Below are 20,372 nucleotides of genomic sequence, written 5' to 3' on the forward strand. Positions count from 1 at the left end.
AAAACTCAGTAAGACAAATAGGAACTCGGGGGTATTGAGCTGATGAAGAGTGGACATCACCACTGCTCATTGATTCAGTCCTTCTGCTCATTTACGTTTGGTTTCTAGCGGCAAAGAGATGAAGTCCCCAGGGGCTCCACAAAGGTGTTCCCAATGCTGCTTGGGTTTCCCACCTGGAAAATTTATGCCTGAGTTTAGTGCAGTTGACTTGAGGTAAGAGAGAGGGGGGTGATCTGCAGCAGGGAGGGTGTGTGAGGAGCACTGCTCCAGCGTGTGACAGTGCAGGAAGTGCAAGTCCAGATGAGGACAAACCCTGCCTGGGTATCTGAGCTGATGAGCATCTCTGTGACCCCTGTGTGGTCTGTGCTTTGGCTGATATGGGAAGTGATTTGCCCATATTCTCAGTATTCTGCACTTGTATGCACTCTTGGATGTGTTTTGGCATGCAGTGATTTTCCCTTTTCATAATGATGCACTTCAGCTGTGAAATGTTTCATCTGTGGCTGGCCCAGGATGAGCTCGCTTGTCAGGTCAGATTTAGGACCTCTCACAGCCAGAGAAGAAGGAACAAATAGTGCTATAGCTTTTGCAGTGACTTCTAGTTTTATTTCACTTTGCTTTTCCGAGTTTCATATCGCACACGTCATTGAACGAGGGGAGAAGGTATTTGATGTATTTGCAATTGAGTACTTAGGGCTTTATCATCACATTAAAATAGACCCGTTAGCCCTAATTTAAATCACAGCTCTGACTGTGGAGGAGGACAGAGGAAGAAAACCCTTTTTTTCCCCTCTTGAATCTCTTTAACATTTATGAAGGTTGTACTTTCTAAATGCATTGACCTAATTGGCAGCTTTGCTCTAAGACCTTTTCTCATAAAGTAGTCCCAGTATGAGGCCTACAGTCTCTCCTGTAGACCCGCTGCTCTCCATTGCATCCAAGGCTTAAACCACACGCTATGGTGCTGCCTCATTTCCTATCAGCAGAGGCAGCATGAGTTGGTTTGGGGTGGGAGGGGGGAAATGGGGCCAAAATAAACCCAGAAAAATGCCAGACACCAAAGGTTTGTGGTGTATGTGTATTTGTAGTCCCTCAGGGCCTGGTCTTCCACAAGTTGGTGTTCCATCCTGCTGGAATCAAAGCTTTGGGAAGCAGGGGTGTCCCAGGTTTCCAAGTCTGTTGCATCTCTCTCTATAGAGCTTTTCTGGACTGGTCCTGGGGAGGGACAGAAAGACATGTTAGAAGCTTTAAATGCTTTCGTGTTTTATGCCTTAAACAGGTGACTTTTTAGTTCCAAAAGGGAATTCTGCAGTGGTGACTTGTGATTTCCTTTAGCCGTCGTTTTTTCCCCTGGACAGCTAGGCTTTAGGGGTGGGTAAAATCCCCTTCTCTCCACACTCCCCTCCCTGTTGCCACAAGTCTTTTGGATATACTCATGTGGGGAATAACGAGATGTTCTTGTTGCACCCAGCGCATGTGGATTCTTTATTCCTGGAAGTGTTTAAAAAGAGAAAGCTCTAAATCCCTCGTGTCTGCTGTGGAGGAGCCCACTGTGGTCTGACTACACTGGAAGGGGTAAGTTACTGCCTAAGATCATTTTCAGTGCTCAGGTACAGGCAAATCCAGCCCAGCACATGTGAAAGTAACAGTAATTGAAGTGGGGCTCTGGATGACACCTTGAACCTGGGAAATAAAGGAGCCTGTAATGCTGATACAAGGAGAGAGGTGACCAAGGAGAACCCCTCACTCACGTGAGCTTCAGTGCAAAATCTCAGCCAGCTTTTCCTCGTAATAATTGAAGTTCTCTTGAATGTCCTCCCATGGCACGAAATCCTTCGCTTCCTCTCCTTCCTCCTGTTCCACAAAGTTCTGCCACACATACTCAAAGTCTTGCGGCTTCATAATCCTCAGCTTGCAGCCGGCTGACTTCATGTTTTTCAGGGCCGCCTGCATTTCTGGCTCTTCCCACATGAAGAGGCGCCCTACCATGATGGTCAGGCGCAGGTTCTTGTTCTTCTTCAGGGTCTCGATGATGCGCTCGGCGCAGGTGACGCAGGGGCTGGAGGACACGTACCAGGTGATGTTGTAGCGGAGGCTGGAGTCGCACTTGGGGAGGATGGTGTTGAAGAAAGCCATTTCCGCGTGGGCAGCCGCGTGCTCGTCCTCCAGGTAACCCCGGGAAGTCAGCGACTCTTTGCCTTGGGTCTCCAGAACGTAACACAGGAAGGTTTTGTTCCTGCCGGAGCTGTATTCCACGTTCCTGAACTGGAACTTGAAGAATATGGCTGGGAGGCGCTCCCTAGAGAGTGGAGAGGAGAGAGGCATCTCAGAGGCAGACAGGAAAGGGTTATAGCATTGGCTTAGTTCCTGTGGGTGATCTTGGACTAGTTGCCACATCTATGGTGGCTGTGTTTCTCTGTGCATTAAAAGGAGAGGCCTTTTAGTAGGAGAATCAAAGTACATCTAAAATCCTGTGATACTCAGCTAATTTGTGGTGTGATGAGGCTTCCAGGCCCGTGCTCTCTACCTAGTATTTTTTCACTTAATTTTAGCAGACTTGTATTGGGAATATCTGGTATCTGCATTGACATATTTGAAGAAGAACCTGCTTCTAAAATGTATTTCTTGAGACTCAGGTATTTACTGTTGGTAAGGAGGGACAGGATTTAGCATTTTCCTAGTCTTAATGTACCTGTAGACTGAGCTTGTTTTCTAGGCCATTAACATAGTTCTGTCAGGGTGGTGGTGCAGTGTTAACCTGTGGGATCTGTTGACCTACACTTTTAGGATGATAGCTCTGGCATTGCTGGTTAATGTTCTGCCCCCCGTGCTTTTGCAGGCTGGATTTCCTCTGAGTAGAGGCAAGTATGACTGACTAGTTACACCTTTTATGTGTTCTGGTTCTGCTCCTTCAGTACCAGCTGAATACTGATGTTCAGTAGGATTATGTTGTGACTTTGGTTTAATAAAATACCTGAGATCAAATCTAACTTCTCTGTGAAAGTGTTTTTCCCACTGCAGTTTGAGAGGTCTCTCATGGATGCTGCTGATAAACTTCAGATACTTTTTGTGCACCTCCTCTTCCATTCTGGGTTTCTAAAGAAGCAGAATCCAAAGTGATTCATGGCAGTGAGTAATGTGTTTGCAGAGCCCTTTTGCTCACACAAGGTAGTTGTTACTTAAGGAAGTTACAGTTAGTCCCTTAAATACTGCATGTAGCCTTGGTGCATTGGTGGCTGAAGAGACAAAAAAGGAAAGCTGCATTGTCTCATAGTCCCTGTTCTTTGTTTGGGGAGTACCAGGCTTTCTGATCACCCCCTGTAGCATGTAATTGGTACAAGGACTAGTACCTGAGAGCGTTAGGTGGAAAGATGAAAAAGACTGTGCTCACAACATGCCTTGTGACCTGCTAAATGCCACAGAGGGTGGGAGTGAAGACTGCACAGGGTAGCCAAAGTGAAATAATGAAAAGGAGTAACACAACACTCCATTTATTATACACCAGTAATCTTCTGGCATGTTGTATTCCTCTCATCTGAGCTTTAGGTGGACCTGTAACTTTGATATTCCCAGTGAGGCAATAACGGGGCTTTGTAAAACAGTGTTTTATTCATTCCTGTCTCATCTAGAGTGGGATTATAATGTCAGCCCTCTCCGGGGGGTGCACTGAGCAAAGGTCAGCACAGATCCTCAGACTCCCGGAGTTTTTAATTGGGAGAGCAGTGAGGCTGCAGGATTCGGTGCCAAAGCATTGTCCTGCTGAGAGGAAGGAGCAATTTGTGATGCAGCATCTCCCAAGGTGTCTCCAGAGACAGTGGAAGTGACTGGAAGGAGGATCGTTGGTCTTCCAAATGCAACACGATGTATGAGTCAAAACGATTTGGTCACAGAATCGCATCTACGCTGGGAATACCATGGGGCCGCTGGAATTCTTTTCACATATCGCTGATTCGTGACTGGAAGTTCAGAGCACAGGTTTGCCTCGAGAAGTTTTACTAGGAGCAGGCTTTCAGCTGCTGATTAAACCCTGTAATTAAACCTCACACTGTTCAATTCTACTTAGATGAGATCTGCACGAGACGGGATTTAAACAATAGGAGCAGCCTGTTTGGGAGCCTTCCACACTATTTCTGGTTTAGCTGGCAGTGTATTAATGAGGGATGCAAAGCACTAGTGTGGGTACAGACTATTATTTTGATTAATGAGCAAATAAATCGTGCTCTTTGAATATGATTAGGCCTATGGTTCTCTGATTTGCATTCAGAGTCTGCGCAAGCCTAGATAAGGGAAGCCTGTGCTGGCTTGCACAATTTCTAAACTACCCAGAGGAACTTTAACTTCCTTTTCTTTGCATTTTGACCTGTTCCCTTACATTGTATGGCTTAAAGTTGCATGTTACAGTGAGTCTCATTTTCTTTAAGATGAATTGCAAGACATAAACCAAAGAGCATTACCAAACTCTAATTTAGCTGAGTGCCTCTTATGTCCTGAACAACTTTCTCTTGTTCTTTGGGCCAAAACAATTCACATGCTTCCAAGCAAAGCACTTTTCCTGCTTTGTATTCTAGCTAATGAGTGGTTCTTTGGTTAATGGTTATTTAATCAATGTTTTCTTTAAAGTCCAGCTATGTTGGGTCTGATGTAAGCCACCCACTGCCTTGTTTCAGAACTAAGTTTGTCAGGCTACAATGAGTTGTTTTAGAATAAGATCATGTATTTAAATGCAGCCCAGCAGTCACATGGAAGCTCATTCCAGATTTAACTCTTGACTGCAAAGCCATTACGTCAGTGGTGAGGCTGAGTGTGGATGTTTTGATGTGCTGTTTGAAGAGCAGTGACCTGTTCCAGATCTGTTCCAGGATGTGTTCACTCAGCAGTGCATTTAGTCATTCCTTCTAGATGGATTTTATCACTCACCATCTCAGTGTCTGCCTAAGATTATCTGGGATATCCACCTAAATCCATCCTCCTAGCAACATGGGATACGTATCAGCTTCATTAATAACTTTCCAATAAAGAATATAAACAAAGCTAAGGGCATTTTCCAAGTAGCTGGCTGAGAGCTTGGAAAATTTGCTGATCAGGACACCCAGGCAAGCAGAGAGCTGGGCGTGCTGGTCAGTGAGAACCTGCTTAATCCCATCTAAACCAGAGCAGGGAGGACACCTCAGGACAGTGAATTGCAAGCATCCATCCTGGCCAGGCTCAGCTGGGTCCTCCCTGCTGTGTGACCCTTCCTGGCAGCCAGGGTTCAAACAAGGTGGTGTTACTCCTAGGAGTAACTGGACAGCCCTGCAGGGAGTGTTTCAGCAGTGAAAGAACAGGCAAGAACAAACCCCATGTACCACAGGGCTGTGCACATACTGCAGTGCTGTGTAACCTCACCCTGAGGTACAGCTTGGCATGACTTTTACAAAGTGAAGTATCGTGATTATGTTGTTTGGGTAGATTAAAACTCAGAACAGTTGAGCATCAATATGCATCCCTGAAATAGCTGTGTCAGCCACTACAACTAAGCCAACTGCTTTGGAAACTCAACTCTAGCTTTGAAAGGATGGTTTCCTAGTAATACTGAATGCTTGGCCAGCCTGTTTTCCCATCTTTGAATGATAGGTGGTGCACAAATGTTAATGTTATCTCTATTTTACCCATTATGGGTTTTGTTCCAGCATTAAGGAAAGGTAATGCTAATGAAGTATACCCAGGAGATGAGTTCCATTTTCATATTTTCTTACACCAGAAGCTGTACTGCTGTAAGTGATGAACATAAATATTGTATTGCCTTGAATTTGACCTCACAAGCTGTTTAAAATACACAAATACCAGATATTTCAGTGCCTGGGCTATTTGCTTTTCTGCTTTTGTGTTTGTTTTTTTTCTTGCAATCAGTGAAGTTTTCTTGCCATTCCCTTCTCCAGGTCTTAAGTTACTTGATCTGATAAACCAGTGTCCTCTTGCTTGCTCCTTGACAGCTATTCTCAAGTAAACACATTCATGCTGGGCTCATTGGTTATAGGAAGCCTGCAGTGATCAGCTGAGACAGGAACTAAGGTTTATCCCTGCTAGAAGGAGCCTCATTTACACCCCGAAGCGTAAATAAATGAGAGTACTTAAATGTCAGGCAATGTGCACAGATGGGGCTTATATTTATCTGGGACTCTGTTGAGCCAAATGTTGACAAAACAGGGGTTAATATTCTTAAACAGAGTAGTTGGGTGCCCAGTATTTTTCTTGTAAGCCAGCCTCAGCTGTAAGCAACAGCTTGGAAACTTGGCTGCGTGTCATAAGGTGCCCCTAATCCAAGGGCTAGAACTGAAATGCAGTGTAACTGAGCTGCAGTGCTTCCACGTTTGCAGTTCTGTGATTTCTCCTATTTGACTGGGTTCAGTGGCTGCAAATATGTACGGAATTGGAGAAATCCAACCCATGATGATAGGGGGTAGGAACTGCTGGAATTTTCTGTGCCTCTTCCCAGGTCCTTCAGGATTCCCGCTGTACTTCCTCACTCTCACCTTTAACAGTCAGCATGTTAGTAATGAGCTAATGATCAGAAGAGACATGGTCACGATTCCTACGGGAATCCACAAGGTATTTATAAGCACTAATGTGACTGTGGAATTTCTTTTCTTGCCATTTTCCTCTCCACTAAAGGCACCACATCCAGCATAAGTCTCACAGGTTGAATTTCCCCCTTGCTCTCCTTTTTGCAGGCACTCATCATCCCTCCCGTTCCTGCTGCCGCCTTTCCAGAGTGGAAAGTCCAGTCAAATTCTGCACCACTCCTGTCATTTCAACAAAGAATGTTACTGCAGGCTGACACTAAGAAAGGACTTTTCATCCATAACAAGCACACCGGTTCCCATCCAGCTGCTGTGAAGCCACTACCCGATTCCTCAGCATTTCTAATTGCAGGGTGAGTGCTCTAATGCTGAAAAATCAGAGTTCCTCAATTAGATTCATTTTAGTGCATGTCTTGTCTAGAAGTTGTCACCTCCAGTGTCATTGCTCCAATGGCCATATAAACAATTTGTGGTGTCTTAGCTCTGTTCCTAGCAGAGGGATGTGCTTTTCTTACATTTCTGCTGGAGCAGTGCCTTTTATTATCTCTATGACTCTGTGTGACAGACCAAAGGCCAAGAGAAGCCTCACCTTGGGAAGTGATTTTTGCCAGAGCAGGCACATTTTAAGAAGAAAATGGTGGTTTTTTCCACCCCTGTGCAGGGCTGTAACCTGGTTGTGTGGGATCAGACCTGGGTCCTGCCTCCTGTGTCGCTTTCACAAGTGCCACCCAAATTTTATCTGTGGAATCTTTCTTCCCAGTGACCATATCACAGGCAGGAAGATTCCAAGTGGGATTTTAGTATCTGGCCTTAGCTTTTACATTCAAGCAGCTGGAAGAAACCAGGAGTTGGTTTTACATGGTGGGAATGCTCCCTTTGGTGACTGCTGAGGGAGACCAGAAGGAGGAGTGACACAGGGCATCTTGCTACTACTACAATGAACATTTTGCAATGCTTAGAGATAGCAGATTACCGAGTTGGTTCTGGTTGCAGCTGTCCATTATATCTGACAGTTCAGCTTCCTGGCACATCTCTCAGATCTGCCTCTTTCAAAGGCCAGGCTCCCTGGAGCAAAGGCAGCCCCTTGCTGCTTTGCAGTCCTGAAAGCTGCCTGTGGTTTTGGGGCTGTTTTGTGAGTCAGACTTCTCTGAAAGTCAGGATCCAGCTGTGGAGTTGGAGGAGCCCTTGGGAATGTGGGCTTTTATCTCTTGAAAACTCTGTCCCTTAGGTTCATAAAGCAAATCGGCCATAGCAGGGGTGCTTTTCCCAATCCACATTAGTGAAACTCTCAGACAAGAGAGCCACTGCTCACGCCAAGAAATCAATACTCAGCACTCATCAAGGGCCAGTGCCTTCCATCCCGGTACCACCAGGCAAATCATGTGGGACTACTTGCAGTGTAAGGGGAGCAGCCAGCACTGCAGGAACAGACCTGCGTGTGTAAAACAGATCTGCCTGCCTGGTGTGAATCCATCCTTTTTAAAACTCAGTGAAACTTTGAACCAAATCCCACCACAACAAAAGCCACGCTTAATTCCTTTAGGAATATTCAGCAATGCACTGGCTGAAGATGCTGTCTTTGACCCAGCATAAGAGCTGAGGCAGAGACCTTTGGACATCCCCACGTCCCTCTCTCGCGCCCCCATACTTGTATCTCAACCTCTTACCCTGTCACAATCTCAAATGGTGGCAGGTCTTCCCGCCTCAGCTTCTTCTTCTTTTCCTCCCCCTCTTCCGCGTTGTCAGGTTCCCCATTCTGGGTGTTGCTGGGCTCCTCCTGCTTCTCTGCCATCTTCTTGAGCCGAGGGGTATTAAGTTATGGCCACTGGGAAAAAGAAGGAACGATTTCTGAGAGCTCTAAGGGAGAGGGAGGAGGGAAAAACAGAGCTGGGAGTTCCTGTGCTAGGCACAGTTGTCAGGAGCTAAATATGGAACAAAGCAGCAACGACAGAGGCTGGATGGGGTAGGGTGACCCAAGGCTCTCGGGTGTCTCCTCCTTCCCCTGCTTTCTCGAGGTCTTTTTAACAATTCCTCTTGCTCCCCTTTTAATTTCAAATTAAGTGACAACTTCGCAGTGGGCGGGTTAAGTGATGGATGGAAAATCCTGGAAGCAGAAGGGTCTGTTTATCCATTAGTGTGACAGATACCTGGCAAGATGCAAAGCTGGCAGCTTTCCCATCTACCTTCTTTTGCCAGTTTATTACATTGCTGACCTTGAAGGACTGCTGTTTTGGCTCAGGCAAGAGGGGAGAGGGGCAATCCTCGCTTGGTTTCCTGAAAAATCACTGTTCTTGCTGGATTCGGCCTCTTGGGCCCCTGGGAGCATCACGACAGGAGTGCTTGGGGGAGTGGGACCTGCCTTTGCCCCCACCCTCCTCATCCACGCAGGGACACCGAAAGCAGGATCTGAGCAGGTGAAATCTCCCTTGTTGTGGTGTCAGATTGGATTTTGAAGTCAGCCTTAGAGTGGGGCAGTATTTGTGGTGTGGGGCAATTCCAAGCGCACGTGCTGAGCTTCTGCCCCTTGCTGTGTATGTTTTCACTCTGGTAAGTGCTCAGTACATGGGGAACAGTAGCATGGCCGTGAGCAGGTGAAAACTGCTGAGCTCAGCCATTCTTGCCCAGGTCTTTGTTTCTTTTCCCCTCTGCAGGTGTTGAAGCAGTGACTGAGCAGGAGCCTGCATGGTGGTGCCATGAGTGGAGTGTGGTTGTGCAGCAGGGGACTGGCACTGGTGTCAGCAGCGTGCTGAGGATGAAGCGCTGGGCACACTGCAGTAAGGTACTTACTGGGATGGGTGTGGAGCCTGCCTTTCATACAGGGAGGCGAGGAGGACTGTAAAGATTTTATTGACATGAGGTTGGGATGTTTGGGTTGCTGGGCACTGGATCAAGCAGACTTCTTGAAGAGGCTGTGGTAACCTAGAAGGATGCTCAGGAGTAATGTAGCTTTCATATGAGCTCTAAAAAGAGGTTTATGTGTTTGGAGAGGGGGCTGTGTGTGTGTCCTTCCCTTCAGGATTATGTGAAATTCTTCCAATTTCTCGCTCTAAACGTAAATCATTTGAAGTCTGTAGAAGTCCCATGTGAGCCAAGCCTAACGAAAGCCTGAGTCAGGCTTTTCCTGGAAACTAATCCTGCTGTGCCATGGGGGTGAACGTCGATGGAAGATGTGTGGCTGTGCAGATCTCCTTTTTCAGCCAGAGCATATTGGAAATCAAACCTCAGTGTCTTGGGTTCAGAACCCACCATCCTCGAGATTTGGTAAATATGAAATATTAAGCTCTATTTGATTGAGTGCTCGGTCTGTACTTAGTGGAAAACCTGCTCTGAGTTTGAGGAGGATAAATTGTATTCTATGGGAATCAAATAGGTGTGAATACCTGTGTTCAGGCCAAATTTGGTCTTTGTAATACATGTAATCAGCTCTAAAGAGGCTTTAGAGGGATCTACACTATCACAAAGTGAATTAAATTTATGCCATGGGGCGGATAACTTATTATCATAGATAACAAATAATGTATTACCATAAAGAACTCATTCTGGCTGCTCTTTTGAGCCCCCCTGCTGCTAACAACAGCCTCTGTGCTACAGCATCCTTTGTGGCTCTGCATTGGTAACAGCTCTGGGATAGAGCATCCCCCTCGCTCCCACACTGTTTGCTAGTGATGAGAAGTTGTTTGTTTGATGACTGACACAGCCGGTATGGAGTGTATTGTGACAACAGTGCAATGATGGATCTGACAAGTCCCAAGACATCCTATCCGTGGAACATGGATCTTTCATGGTACAGGATTTTATTTATTTTTAAGCTTAAAATACTTTCCTGGAGGGCAGGTGTGGTATTTTCCTCTTGCATGGTAACTGTGCTCGAATTCCAGCTCCCATGTCCAGTCACTCTCACCTCTGACATTTCAGGCACTGTTTCTGGGGATGGGAATCCTCTCTTATTGAGTGACAGCTTGTTTCCTTCTTACCCTTCTGCTTCAAAGAAGCATTCCAGCCCCTCTTCAGTCCCTCTGACCCACTTCTCTTTATTTTTGGAAGCTCTCGAGGGCTAAGCTCCCATCCTTCTTGCAGCCTTTAGTGTTCTGTGGCCTGGCCTCTCTGCAGGGCTCAGAGCTGAGCTCTAATCTAATCTCGGGAATGTGGCACTGAGGCTCCCCCTCTGCCCAGCCCTTTCCCAGCTGTTCCATGGCTCCATCTAGGGCTCAGCACTAAATAGTCATGATCCTCCCCTCTGCCTGTGCCAGAGATATAAAAGGACACCGTCGAGTTGCTGTCAATCTGGTGTTTGGTGTCGGAGCCATAGGAATGATGGCGGCTTTGATAAGTTATGGTTGGTGCAAAGTAACCCTGGTTCCCCCAAAGTGATGGGAGCATCCATGCATGGGCCTGGTCACTGACACCACTGATGGAAACCTTTTTCTATTGGCTTGTTCAGGATGGGGTTGGGAAAAGGAGCTGGGAGGTGCCAGGGTGGTGCTGGGACGTGAAGGGACCTCCCGATGGCACTTGGGTTCACTGCAGTCATTGCACTTGCCAATGGTTTATTGAGTTTTCCCTCCATCCTGCCCGTCTCCCCATTGACTTAATGGCTTATTTAGTTGATGATGAGCTTTGTTCGACACAATGGAGTCGCAGCTCAGCCACAGGAGAAGCCCTGGAGATCCAACTCACATTGGGTCTTGTGCAGGGAGGGTAAGGGTCAGCCCATTGCCTCTTCCCATCCACTGCCCCATGCCAAAGTCTCATCCCAGCAGAGCCCCATGGCCTTTCCCCATGCCCCACACACTGCAGCTGGTGGGCATGGGCTCTTCCCTTGGAGGTTCCCTCTTCTGCAGTGTGTGAGGAAACCTCCCAGCGGTGACCACAGGATCAGCCACTGAGCTGACTCCATCACAGTGGCACAAACCCAGGCTGTGGTTCTCCATCCATGGCAGATGTGTCCACAACATCTGGCATCTCCTTCCCTCTCTTTCGAAAGGTCTGGCTTCACTGTGTTGGAGCATGGAGGCCAGAATGCCTGAGCAGAGCTGCATGAAGGAATGGGCAGGAGTGGACCTTGGAGACAACAACTTGCAGTAAGATTTGAGGAGCTGTCTGCATGGGAATGCTGTCAGGAAAGGTAACTAGGCTAGGACAGCAGCCTGTTCTGGGAGAATCTTTCTGGCTTTGCTGGAGTATTGGACATTTATATCTGATCCTGCATCCATCCAAGCCCAGAATAGTTTCTCCACTGACTTTAGACCAATCTGATGACTATTTTTTCCCCATCTTAACTAGGCATCTCACAGAGTTCTGCATTCCCTTGACCTGGCAGGTCAGCTCCTGTCCCTCTAATTGCAGCAGGAGTTCCTTTACAAGTTAAAGTGGCTCTTTTCCTTTGCTGATCACAGAGGGGCAGCAGAACAGAGCTGGCGGCAGAAGCCCTTGCCAGCAACTGGAGAGTTTTACTGCATTCTCAGGCTGGAGGAACATTTTTGGATGGATGCGGGAGTGAAACAAGACCCGGGCTGTGTGAGTCACGGCGCAGACGTGCTCTCTATTCCAAAGGGACAGCTGGTGGCACTAACAAAACATCTCCCCGGATACACTGCCTGGCAGCAATCCCCCTCCTGCTTTTTCCAGCTGTATCTACCGTTACGTGGTAAATAAACACACTGACAGTGATGTGCGGAGGCAGCTTTCCTCCCCTGGCCCCTGCAGGCTCTCATAGAATCCTGTCCCTCTCCTCCCACTGCAAGAACACAATGCCAGGGTTTAAAAGATGGGGCAGGAAACACCACAGTGTCCCATGGGTTTAATTTGGGTGGTGCCTGCGTCCCTCTGGAGGAGGCACTGGGGCTGAAGTGAGCCATGGTGCAGGCAGAACAGAGTGATGCTCTCGCCTGGTTCCCCCACCCTGTGCCCTCCAACCCTTGCGCACCCCCTGCCACAGAGCCAGGGCAGTGTCTGCGTTGTTGGCAGGCACCACCGGCTTCCCAATTGATTCCCATGGAATTAAATCCCATTCCAATGGGAGTTAATGGCAGCTCCAAGCAGCACAACTCCCTTCCTACTGGGCTTCTGCTGTAGTTCTCCTGGGAGCAGGTTAGGGGGAGATCGGTCCCAGGGCCGCTGTAGGTGATGGAAGCCACAGGGATTTATGTTGTGCATCATCAGTGCTGATGGAGGAGTGATGGGGAGAGCCTGGCCCTGAATCAGTGCACACAGCAGCATTTGGCTGTATTTTAGCAGAGCTCCAGACATCAGCAAATCAATTAAAGTTCCTTACTGCTGGAGCCAGAGTGTTCTCTGGAGCAGCTGGTGAATTATTGAATGCGACAAGGCTTAGGTGAGGCTGGGCAGAAAAGCAGGAGGGGTTTGCTTATGCACAAATACTGTGGATCCAGCAGCCGGGGCTGTGCCCTTTGGGCTATGATCAAGTGTAATGAGCAGTTTAGTACCCAGTCCATCTTTCTGGAAGCACTGGCTGAGCCTGAAGAGGGGGATCATCACAGACATGGTGATCTGAGGGGTGGTTCTTCTCTTGAAATGCCACGACCCTGTGAAAGCTGCCGTGAATGCGCGGCCTTTGAGTCACTGCTTGAATTGTGTGGGGTGCGATGTGTCCCGACGTGGGTTATGAATGTTCCTGACGCCGTAGTGTCTGTTCCAGGCACCTTCGTGCCTCCCGCCTGGTCAGTGCCGGCACAGGCAAAAGCTTCTTTGGATGCCCTGCTAGAAGGGCCCCTGGGGAGGATCATGTGTGACAGGGAGGAAAGCCTCTCACCTCTTTGCTTTGGGTTTTTCGTTCTCTTAGGTCTGCCCATAGCACAGGGATGGATCCGGACAAGAGCTGTGTGGCCACGAGCTCCTCCCAGCCTTGGTGTGACCACAGCGCTGATGGGAAGCCAGGGCTACGAAAGCAGAGGCTGGATTGGTATAATTAAGTATTTTCTAGATGACTGCCTTTGAAATGTCATTAAAGTTATTTTCATGCAAGGGGTTTTACTATATCTGTTTAAATAGCAAATATACCAAATGATGCTTTAAATATTAATACAAGAGGGTGTTTTGCTGAATTTAACTTTGCCAATTGATTTTAAGCTATTATGTGTATTACGTGGAGGAGTGTTTGCTGGTTTTGCTGCCTGCAAGAGAATGCAAGGAGCAAAGAGAAGCTCTTGGTGCACTTATAGGTGGGCTGGAAGGAAGAGAAACTGAAATGAAGACAAGACCAAGTCACTGCAGTTGGGAAATGGAGAAGGCAAAAGATCAAAAAAGCCTATTACTCTTAACTCCAGGTTTTCTTTTAGCTGCAGATGAAAGTAGGAGGAAGGGGAAAGAGGACTCACTTAGGAAAGCTGCTCAAATATTCATTCACCTACTTAATTTGGAAATGTGATTAAAACTTTGCAGGTTTCAACTAGATCTAGTGTCACTTAAAAACTTAAATGTGATTTCATTAATACTCTCCCCCTTTCCAAAAGCAGAGGGCACTGTAAAGACTTGCTTTAGCCCTCCTGGCTTCACTGGGTGGCTCAGCTCATCCCTGTTTCTGGGGCTTTGCCACACTGATTGGGAAAGGACAGGATTGAGTCTCCAGCCCAGCTATCAGCTATCATATTCTTTTTAGGAAGAAGTAATTTATGTCTTCCTGTCCTTTGGCATGTTGCTTTCTGGAAGACACAGACGAGGCACCACTGTAAATGAGTTCAGTTATATAAAGCCCTGAAATACACAGGACTCTTCTCTCTCTTTAAGTAGCTTATGATCTTTCCAGTGCTCTTTGCAGTGCTCCTGCTTTATAGTCCTGTTCCTGCTTTATAGTCCTGCTCCTGCTTTATAGCCCTGCTCACAGCTGCATCCATTCAATGGCCTGTTCTTGCGCAGCTTTTACTTGGGAGGTTACAGCAATGTGCTTGCAGCAGCAGCCCTGTGAAAAGGTGTCCTGCAGCCACAAAGGAGGAATAATGGATGGGCTCAGAATGACAGAACAAGATGTATGACCACGTTTCAAACAGGTACCACCAATTCCAAGTGCTCCTAGGTCCCATCATTAAGCACCCGGCTCTGCTGCTGGTATGAGCTGGACCGGAAAACATTCAGGAGCTCAAAAATCAGGCTTGATGTGATGCAGGAAGGGCCCAAACCCCAACAATTGACCTTCCTTACCTTGGAGTTGTGTGTGAAGTGTATTGGAGGAGCCTGTTGTGGGGATGCATCCCCAAGTGAGTGTGTGTGTACTGTACAGGGGCTGAAGGGACCTTTGGGCTCAGAACCCACACAGCCCATTCACTCCTAACAGGCACTGGCACTGAGCCTGGCTGCCTGTCCCCATCCCTTTGGAGCCAGAGCACAGGCTGTGGGCTCCAGACAGGATCCCACAGGATCCCAAGCAGGAAAATAAGAACTTGGATTTATTTATTCTCCAAACAGAAGTGGCTTGGTTTTATTAAAAGCAAATAGAGTTATTTTACATTCCCAGCTAAGCCCTCCTCCCCCCCTTGCAAGTTTACCCAAGCACCCTAATCTACAGTCAGCTGCCAGAAAGAAAACCCACTCACCACCTTTCTTCACTTCTATCTAATTGCTATTCACTTCTATTCTGATTGCTTCTATCAATTAGAAACTAATAGTAAATATTCTCTGTAGACAGCAACATCTAAGGCTCAGATCTATCAAAGGCAATGGCTAGAATAAAGGACGGACAAGAGCCAGTCCACGCACCTCTTGTGTTTGGTTCTGTCGTGGCTTGGTCCCATTGCTCTGGAATGATTTAAACCTTTAAATGTATTTAAACCTTTCTTGATTAATAATATTCAGGAATGGGCAGATTCTGGGATGAGGAGCCTATTCTGCTCCTGACAGACTTGGTGTGGGGCTGTTCGCTAGTCATGGAATTACAACCTTCAAGGCAGTGTGAGCAAGATCTTAAATTTTACAAAGGCTTTTGTGTTTCTGTACTTAAAAAAAAACCCAAACCAACGTTTTAAGTGCCTTTTTCAAAGGCACTGATGGTGGCTTTTCTTTGCTGGTGAGGGGTAGCACAAGGAGGTGGAAGAGAGAAGATTCCTCTCGGGAGAAGCATTTGCATTCTAATCATTGCTGCTCTATCTTGAAGCATGAAACTTAAGGAGTGCGATACTCCACAAATAGAAGCCAAAGTGCCCAGTCTCCTTTCACCAGCAGAACAAGGCAGATTACTGCTTGCTGACAGGTAAAAAGTTAATGGTATAAGGCACAAACGTGGAGATACGTGGAAATGAAGCAACAGCACAAACAGCAAAAAAAACAATTAAGTTCCTTAAAGGTCGGTGTGCAGCAGGGAAGGGCAGTTTTGTTTGGTCCCAGTAGAGGAGATGGGATTTACCACGTGTGTGAACAAGTTCTGCTCTGGGGGGTTACGAGGGGTGTTCAGGTGCTGCCCTGGGTTATGCTGGAATCGTGAGATCCTAATTTGGCTACTGGCTTCTGACCTGATAACATTGAGGTCACTCAGACCTCAGCAGTGCTGTTCCCAGGTTAAGAATGCACAGTTACTTCAAATGAGCACATGGGTGCATAGTGCAAACCCTTCGACACAGCTGCAGTGAAGCTGGGAGGAGGAGGAGGCACGTTCCGATGCCTGTCCCAGAATGAACCCCCCAGATGATTAGATCTTGGTTCACATCAGCATAGTGTAGTTCCCCCAAATGCCTTCATTTCTGTCCTGCTCTTATTCGCTCTTCCCTGATTTCTGCTCGGGGTTGTCCTTCCAGATGCGGATGCTGAGGCAGGTGGCCATGGCCAGCCAGCCCAGATACGGCACCAGCAGCAGCGCCGCCACCTTGTTGATGCGGTACCAGGAGCACATGGTGCCTATGGTCAGCACGTCCAAGCAGAGGATGTCAATCAGTGCCTGTATCAAAGAGATGAGCGTGATGCTGGTGCTCACCCTGGGCAGCCTTCCCCAGCACCACTACACACCATCCTACCAGAGGTGGGGACATGGAATGGGAATGGGGGAGGTTTGGCAGTGAGAAGTCAGCCAGAGCGATCCTAAACCCTAGGGCTTTAGCTCTGAACTCTAACCTGTGCGATTGGAATGTGTCACACCAGGAGCCAAAATGATGCTAATTTATGTTCATTATCAAGTTCCGTGGATTAATAGACTGTTAATGATGATCACTGTCCTCCTGCTGGTATTGCTCACACAGCCACATCAGACACATCCTTATTTATGTTAATACCAATGGCTGTTATCACTGAACAGACTTTCCAAATGTACTTTACATCCACAGGGTGACAAAATTCAGATGGAAACATAAATCCCATGCTGTGCCTCTGTCACCCCTGGGCCTTGGCTCCTGAGGTGAGTGCTTTTTTTGGTATAGCTGTGCCTCACCTTTGTGCCCATCCTGCTATAGACTGCAGTGCACAGCGCATTGTGTTTGCTCGATAAGCTGCTCACTGCTAATACACCCCAGGGATGCTGGCACAGGGTGGGGCTCCCTGCAGGACTTATCACTCACCCCGAATCCTTAACTAGGGGCTGCTGACTGCTCCCTGTGCCTGGCTGGGTGGGCTATCTGCATGAGCAGGGCGAGGGGTGGAAGGGGCTGATACCATTGTCTAGAGCCAGGTGCAGCGTGAACCGCATCTGAGCAAAAGCTCTTCTTGTGGCTTTCTTTACAAGTGGTTAGAAAACCCTCCCACAGCCCTGTGGCAGGGACCCCAGCAGCCAGGCCTCCAATGGGTGACCCATACGTTACCATCTTCAGGTTATGTGCCCTAAAGAATAAGTGAGGCCAAGCCCAGTTCAAGGCCAGCTGAGCCCCGTAGAGGCCAAGCGGGAGGACCGCTTTGCTGTTGCAGCCACCCAGGTCATTCCATATGAGGTAGGAGGCATAGCTGTGAACAGAGGAACACATTAGAGGTTTGCAGTGAGGAAATCTCTAATACAGACCAAGTCTTTTCACATGAGGTTGTTTGGCAGCAGGGATGTGCAGGACAGGGGTGTTCACACGTGGCCCTCGCTTGTACCCGCCTGGCTCTTACATGTTCCCCAGGGCAGCACTGTCTTTAGTAGCTGTTTACAAAGCCAAGTAAGGGCTTTGTCCTTGCACATAAGCATTGCCTGTGGTACCTAGCCCAGAATTTGGCTTCTGTGTGTCACCAAGAGCAGGATGGGAGAGGGAGCAGATCGCAGAACTTACCCCATGCCGGTGTACAGGACGGTCCAGGCAACAGGCAATACTTTCAGGGGAGGACACCAGGAAGGCTTTTTCAGTTTCTCATACCAAACTGGTATTCCTTTTCGGCTCATGAACCAGCCAAGCAAACCTCCCACATGAGGCAGGACAGTAAAACCAACAGTATAAGCCCACATCCTTCCTTGGTGGCTTGAAGTAGCCTTTTGCCTGCTGTAAGTTAAAAACAATCATTGATTATCACTTTAAAAGGATGTTTTCCCCTACTTTGATTTTTCCAGTGTTTTCTCTAACTGTCCATATCCCACTTCAGTCTCTGAGGCAGAAGGTACTTAGTACTGCATTCAGCTCTGCTGCTGGCTGCCCTCTGCCCATCTCCTCATCTCTGAAACAGGGTAATTATTTCTGCCATGGTTACATTTTTCCCCTTGATCTGCCCAGCAGAGTGGTTTCCCCCTGCTATTTCAGGGCAATATCCGTGTGACAGGGTTCAGCTATGATGGTTATATACTTAGAAGACAAGAGTGCAGATCCTGCCATCATCCCTCCTTAAGTCAGACAGCACATGAACTTTAACGTGTGCTCATCTCAGCAGAGCTGTGTGCATTCTCAATGGGAAAACCCAGACAGATCACACACAGAAAACCCCATCCCTTCTGACTTCATCTTGTTTTCACCATGGATTTATACTTTAAAGTCTATAACAAGCCAACATCCTTACAGCTCAATGGACCTTGCTTACTTCTCCCTGTAACCCTGGCAGGCAGAGAGGGGGTTTTGCCTCTGAAGCAGGTGAGCTGAGGCACAAAAGTAGTTTCATCATTTGCTCGTGGTTTTCCTCTTGCATCAAAGGAAGGAACATTTACTGCAATAATGACATTATGCTCCCACACAAGGCAGCTGTGATAAGCGTTTCATTCTCTGTCCCATCTCTTCCCCTGCCATTATTCTCTGCAGGGCTCCGAACCTGCCAGGCTCCTGTCCTCCTCTGTCTGGTCTCCATAGTCACCTTCCCTTTTGATCCGTTAGAGAATGCAACCCAAATTAGCATTCATGGGGGATAACACACGGGATTCTCCAGGAGCCCGGCAGTTCTGTGCTGTCAGCAGAAGTGCAAAATGCACCTGAGCAAAGGGAAGGGCTGGGTTTAGCAGTGCAAGAAGAGAGGAGCAGGCACAGAAAACCCCTTTGTGCAGGGAAGTGTCCCTGGCGCTGGTGGTCAGAGAGATGGGGAGCACCAGGAGAGGGCTGATCTGCACAAGCATCTCTGCTATTTTAATTCACAATTAACACTCTGCTATATCCTATGCTAATTATTATTATCATCATGCTACAAATCATCCATCTTTAGAAACACCCAACAGCAGTACAAGCTGATTTATACATCAGTAAGGAACAAATACCCCAGACACCATCTCTAACTAAAAACTCCTTTACCAGACAATTTATGATGCTATTAAGGTGTCAATGGGACCAGAAAATCAACCCAACACTGAGAAAAATAATAGCTGTTAGTCCTGCTTTTAAACTGTAAAACGGCTCCAGCTGAGTTCTGCTTCATCTATAGCACTTCAGGAAAGTAAAATGTGAAAGTAGGTGTTTCCCTCCTCCCAGCTCCCTTGCAGTTGCCAGCCTGACCCGAGGGGCTGCAGAAGGGTTGGAAATAACATTCTTATAAACCCACATTTTGCCTCCCTGTAACCTAACGGGGTGGGAGCTGGAAAACCCTTACCGTGCCTTCCTGCCTTTCTTCCCTTTGCACAGACAGAGGGTTGCTCATCCAAGGCTGGTGTCTGCTGCTGATGCCCAGTGAAGAAACTGGCTGAGTTTTACCCAAACAGCAGGAAAAGGGTGTGTTTGTGTGTGTGTGCGCGCGCGGCTCGATCAGATTACACCAGAGAGCCCAATTTGGCAAGAATTAACATGGACCTAGGGGTGGTTGAGCAGCCACAGGGGGGGAGCAGGACCTTTTGCACCCAGACACTGCTGGGATGGGGCATGTGGGGCTTGTGGCTTGGCTGCAGGGACAGAGGAGCACCCTTGTAGGTGGCTGGGCATGCAGCGTGTCACCTACAAATGAACGTGGTGCTGGTGTAACTGTGCCTACGGATCAGGACCTCTGTGCGTGTCCCATGGATGCGAGCTCTGCTGATCCCCACCTCAGGATCCATCCATGGAGGCTGTCCCTGCCACGCTGGTGCGCAGCATGGATTAACCAGATGTGGTCAGGGTTTTGTCCATACACCAGCCTTTCGGCTCCAAGTCACTGGGAACCGCTTGAATCCAAAATAAAGATGTTATATAAGCGTGTTAAATGAAAGAGAAAAAAAAGCTAGAAATCAATTTCCATTAGTAAGCTGTCTGCAAGGGATGGGAAATGAAACACTCATTTACTTCAGTTATGGGTCATTACCTGAATTTCACAGCCAGAGGCAGAATTGCTGGTTCCTAGCAGAATGCAGTATTGCTGTTACAGCATAGAACCAATGAGACCTTCTGGTTTATTGGGCTCCGAAGGAAATTATTCTTTTGTGGGAGGAGAAACAAAACCAAAACCGGTGTGAAGGGACAGGTTTTCAGGTGGCACCAATCTGCAGAGGTGAGCCCGTGCCGTGTAACTGCCCCTTTGGAATAGCAG

The 20,372-nt window shown here is 47.7% G+C and overlaps 2 protein-coding genes and 1 long non-coding RNA gene across 4 annotated transcripts; 1 reads left to right on the forward strand and 2 right to left on the reverse strand.

Moving 5' to 3' along the window:
* Positions 1 to 580: 580 nt before the first annotated feature.
* On the reverse strand, positions 581 to 8,620 carry APOBEC2 (apolipoprotein B mRNA editing enzyme catalytic subunit 2). Its single transcript, XM_061471911.1, has 3 exons — positions 8,228 to 8,620; positions 1,752 to 2,299; positions 581 to 1,215 (listed from the first exon to the last, which is right to left on the reverse strand). The coding sequence occupies exons 1-2, from the start codon at positions 8,350 to 8,352 to the stop codon at positions 1,759 to 1,761; spliced, it is 666 nt and encodes a 221-aa protein (XP_061327895.1). The 5' UTR covers positions 8,353 to 8,620; the 3' UTR covers positions 581 to 1,215; positions 1,752 to 1,758.
* Positions 8,621 to 9,867: 1,247 nt separating this feature from the next.
* LOC133278772 (uncharacterized) lies at positions 9,868 to 13,483 on the forward strand. Of its 2 annotated transcripts, none has more exons than XR_009746687.1 (3): positions 9,868 to 10,344; positions 11,545 to 11,641; positions 13,363 to 13,483. It is a non-coding gene; the product is annotated as an uncharacterized LOC133278772 (long non-coding RNA). The 2 variants fall into 2 exon arrangements; XR_009746686.1 differs by lacking the exon at positions 13,363 to 13,483 and adding an exon at positions 11,957 to 12,176.
* Positions 13,484 to 14,961: 1,478 nt separating this feature from the next.
* On the reverse strand, positions 14,962 to 19,623 carry TSPO2 (translocator protein 2). The gene is made up of 4 exons (XM_061471901.1): positions 19,467 to 19,623; positions 17,741 to 17,947; positions 17,297 to 17,435; positions 14,962 to 16,443 (listed from the first exon to the last, which is right to left on the reverse strand). Exons 2-4 carry the CDS (start codon positions 17,911 to 17,913, stop codon positions 16,261 to 16,263), a joined length of 495 nt encoding a protein of 164 aa, XP_061327885.1. The 5' UTR covers positions 17,914 to 17,947; positions 19,467 to 19,623; the 3' UTR covers positions 14,962 to 16,260.
* Between the last annotated feature and the right edge of the window lie 749 nt (positions 19,624 to 20,372).

This window comes from Pezoporus flaviventris, unplaced genomic scaffold, assembly GCF_033815535.1.
Source record: "Pezoporus flaviventris isolate CSIRO_AGI_PZ_B2104156 unplaced genomic scaffold, CSIRO_AGI_Pfla_v1 ptg000069l, whole genome shotgun sequence".
NCBI classification, from domain to species: Eukaryota; Metazoa; Chordata; class Aves; order Psittaciformes; family Psittacidae; genus Pezoporus; species Pezoporus flaviventris.

Coding starts and splice junctions, on each gene's coding strand:
- APOBEC2 (XM_061471911.1), bottom strand. CDS start 8,352: ATGGCAGAGAAGCAGGAGGAGCCCAGCAACACCCAGAATGGGGAACCT. Junction 2,300..8,227: donor CCATTTGAGATTGTGACAGG/GTAAGAGGTTGA, acceptor TCCACTCTCTAG/GGAGCGCCTCCCAGCCATAT.
- TSPO2 (XM_061471901.1), bottom strand. CDS start 17,913: ATGTGGGCTTATACTGTTGGTTTTACTGTCCTGCCTCATGTGGGAGGT. Junction 17,436..17,740: donor GTCCTGTACACCGGCATGGG/GTAAGTTCTGCG, acceptor CTCTGTTCACAG/CTATGCCTCCTACCTCATAT. Junction 16,444..17,296: donor GGGCACATAACCTGAAGATG/GTAACGTATGGG, acceptor TCTTTGATACAG/GCACTGATTGACATCCTCTG.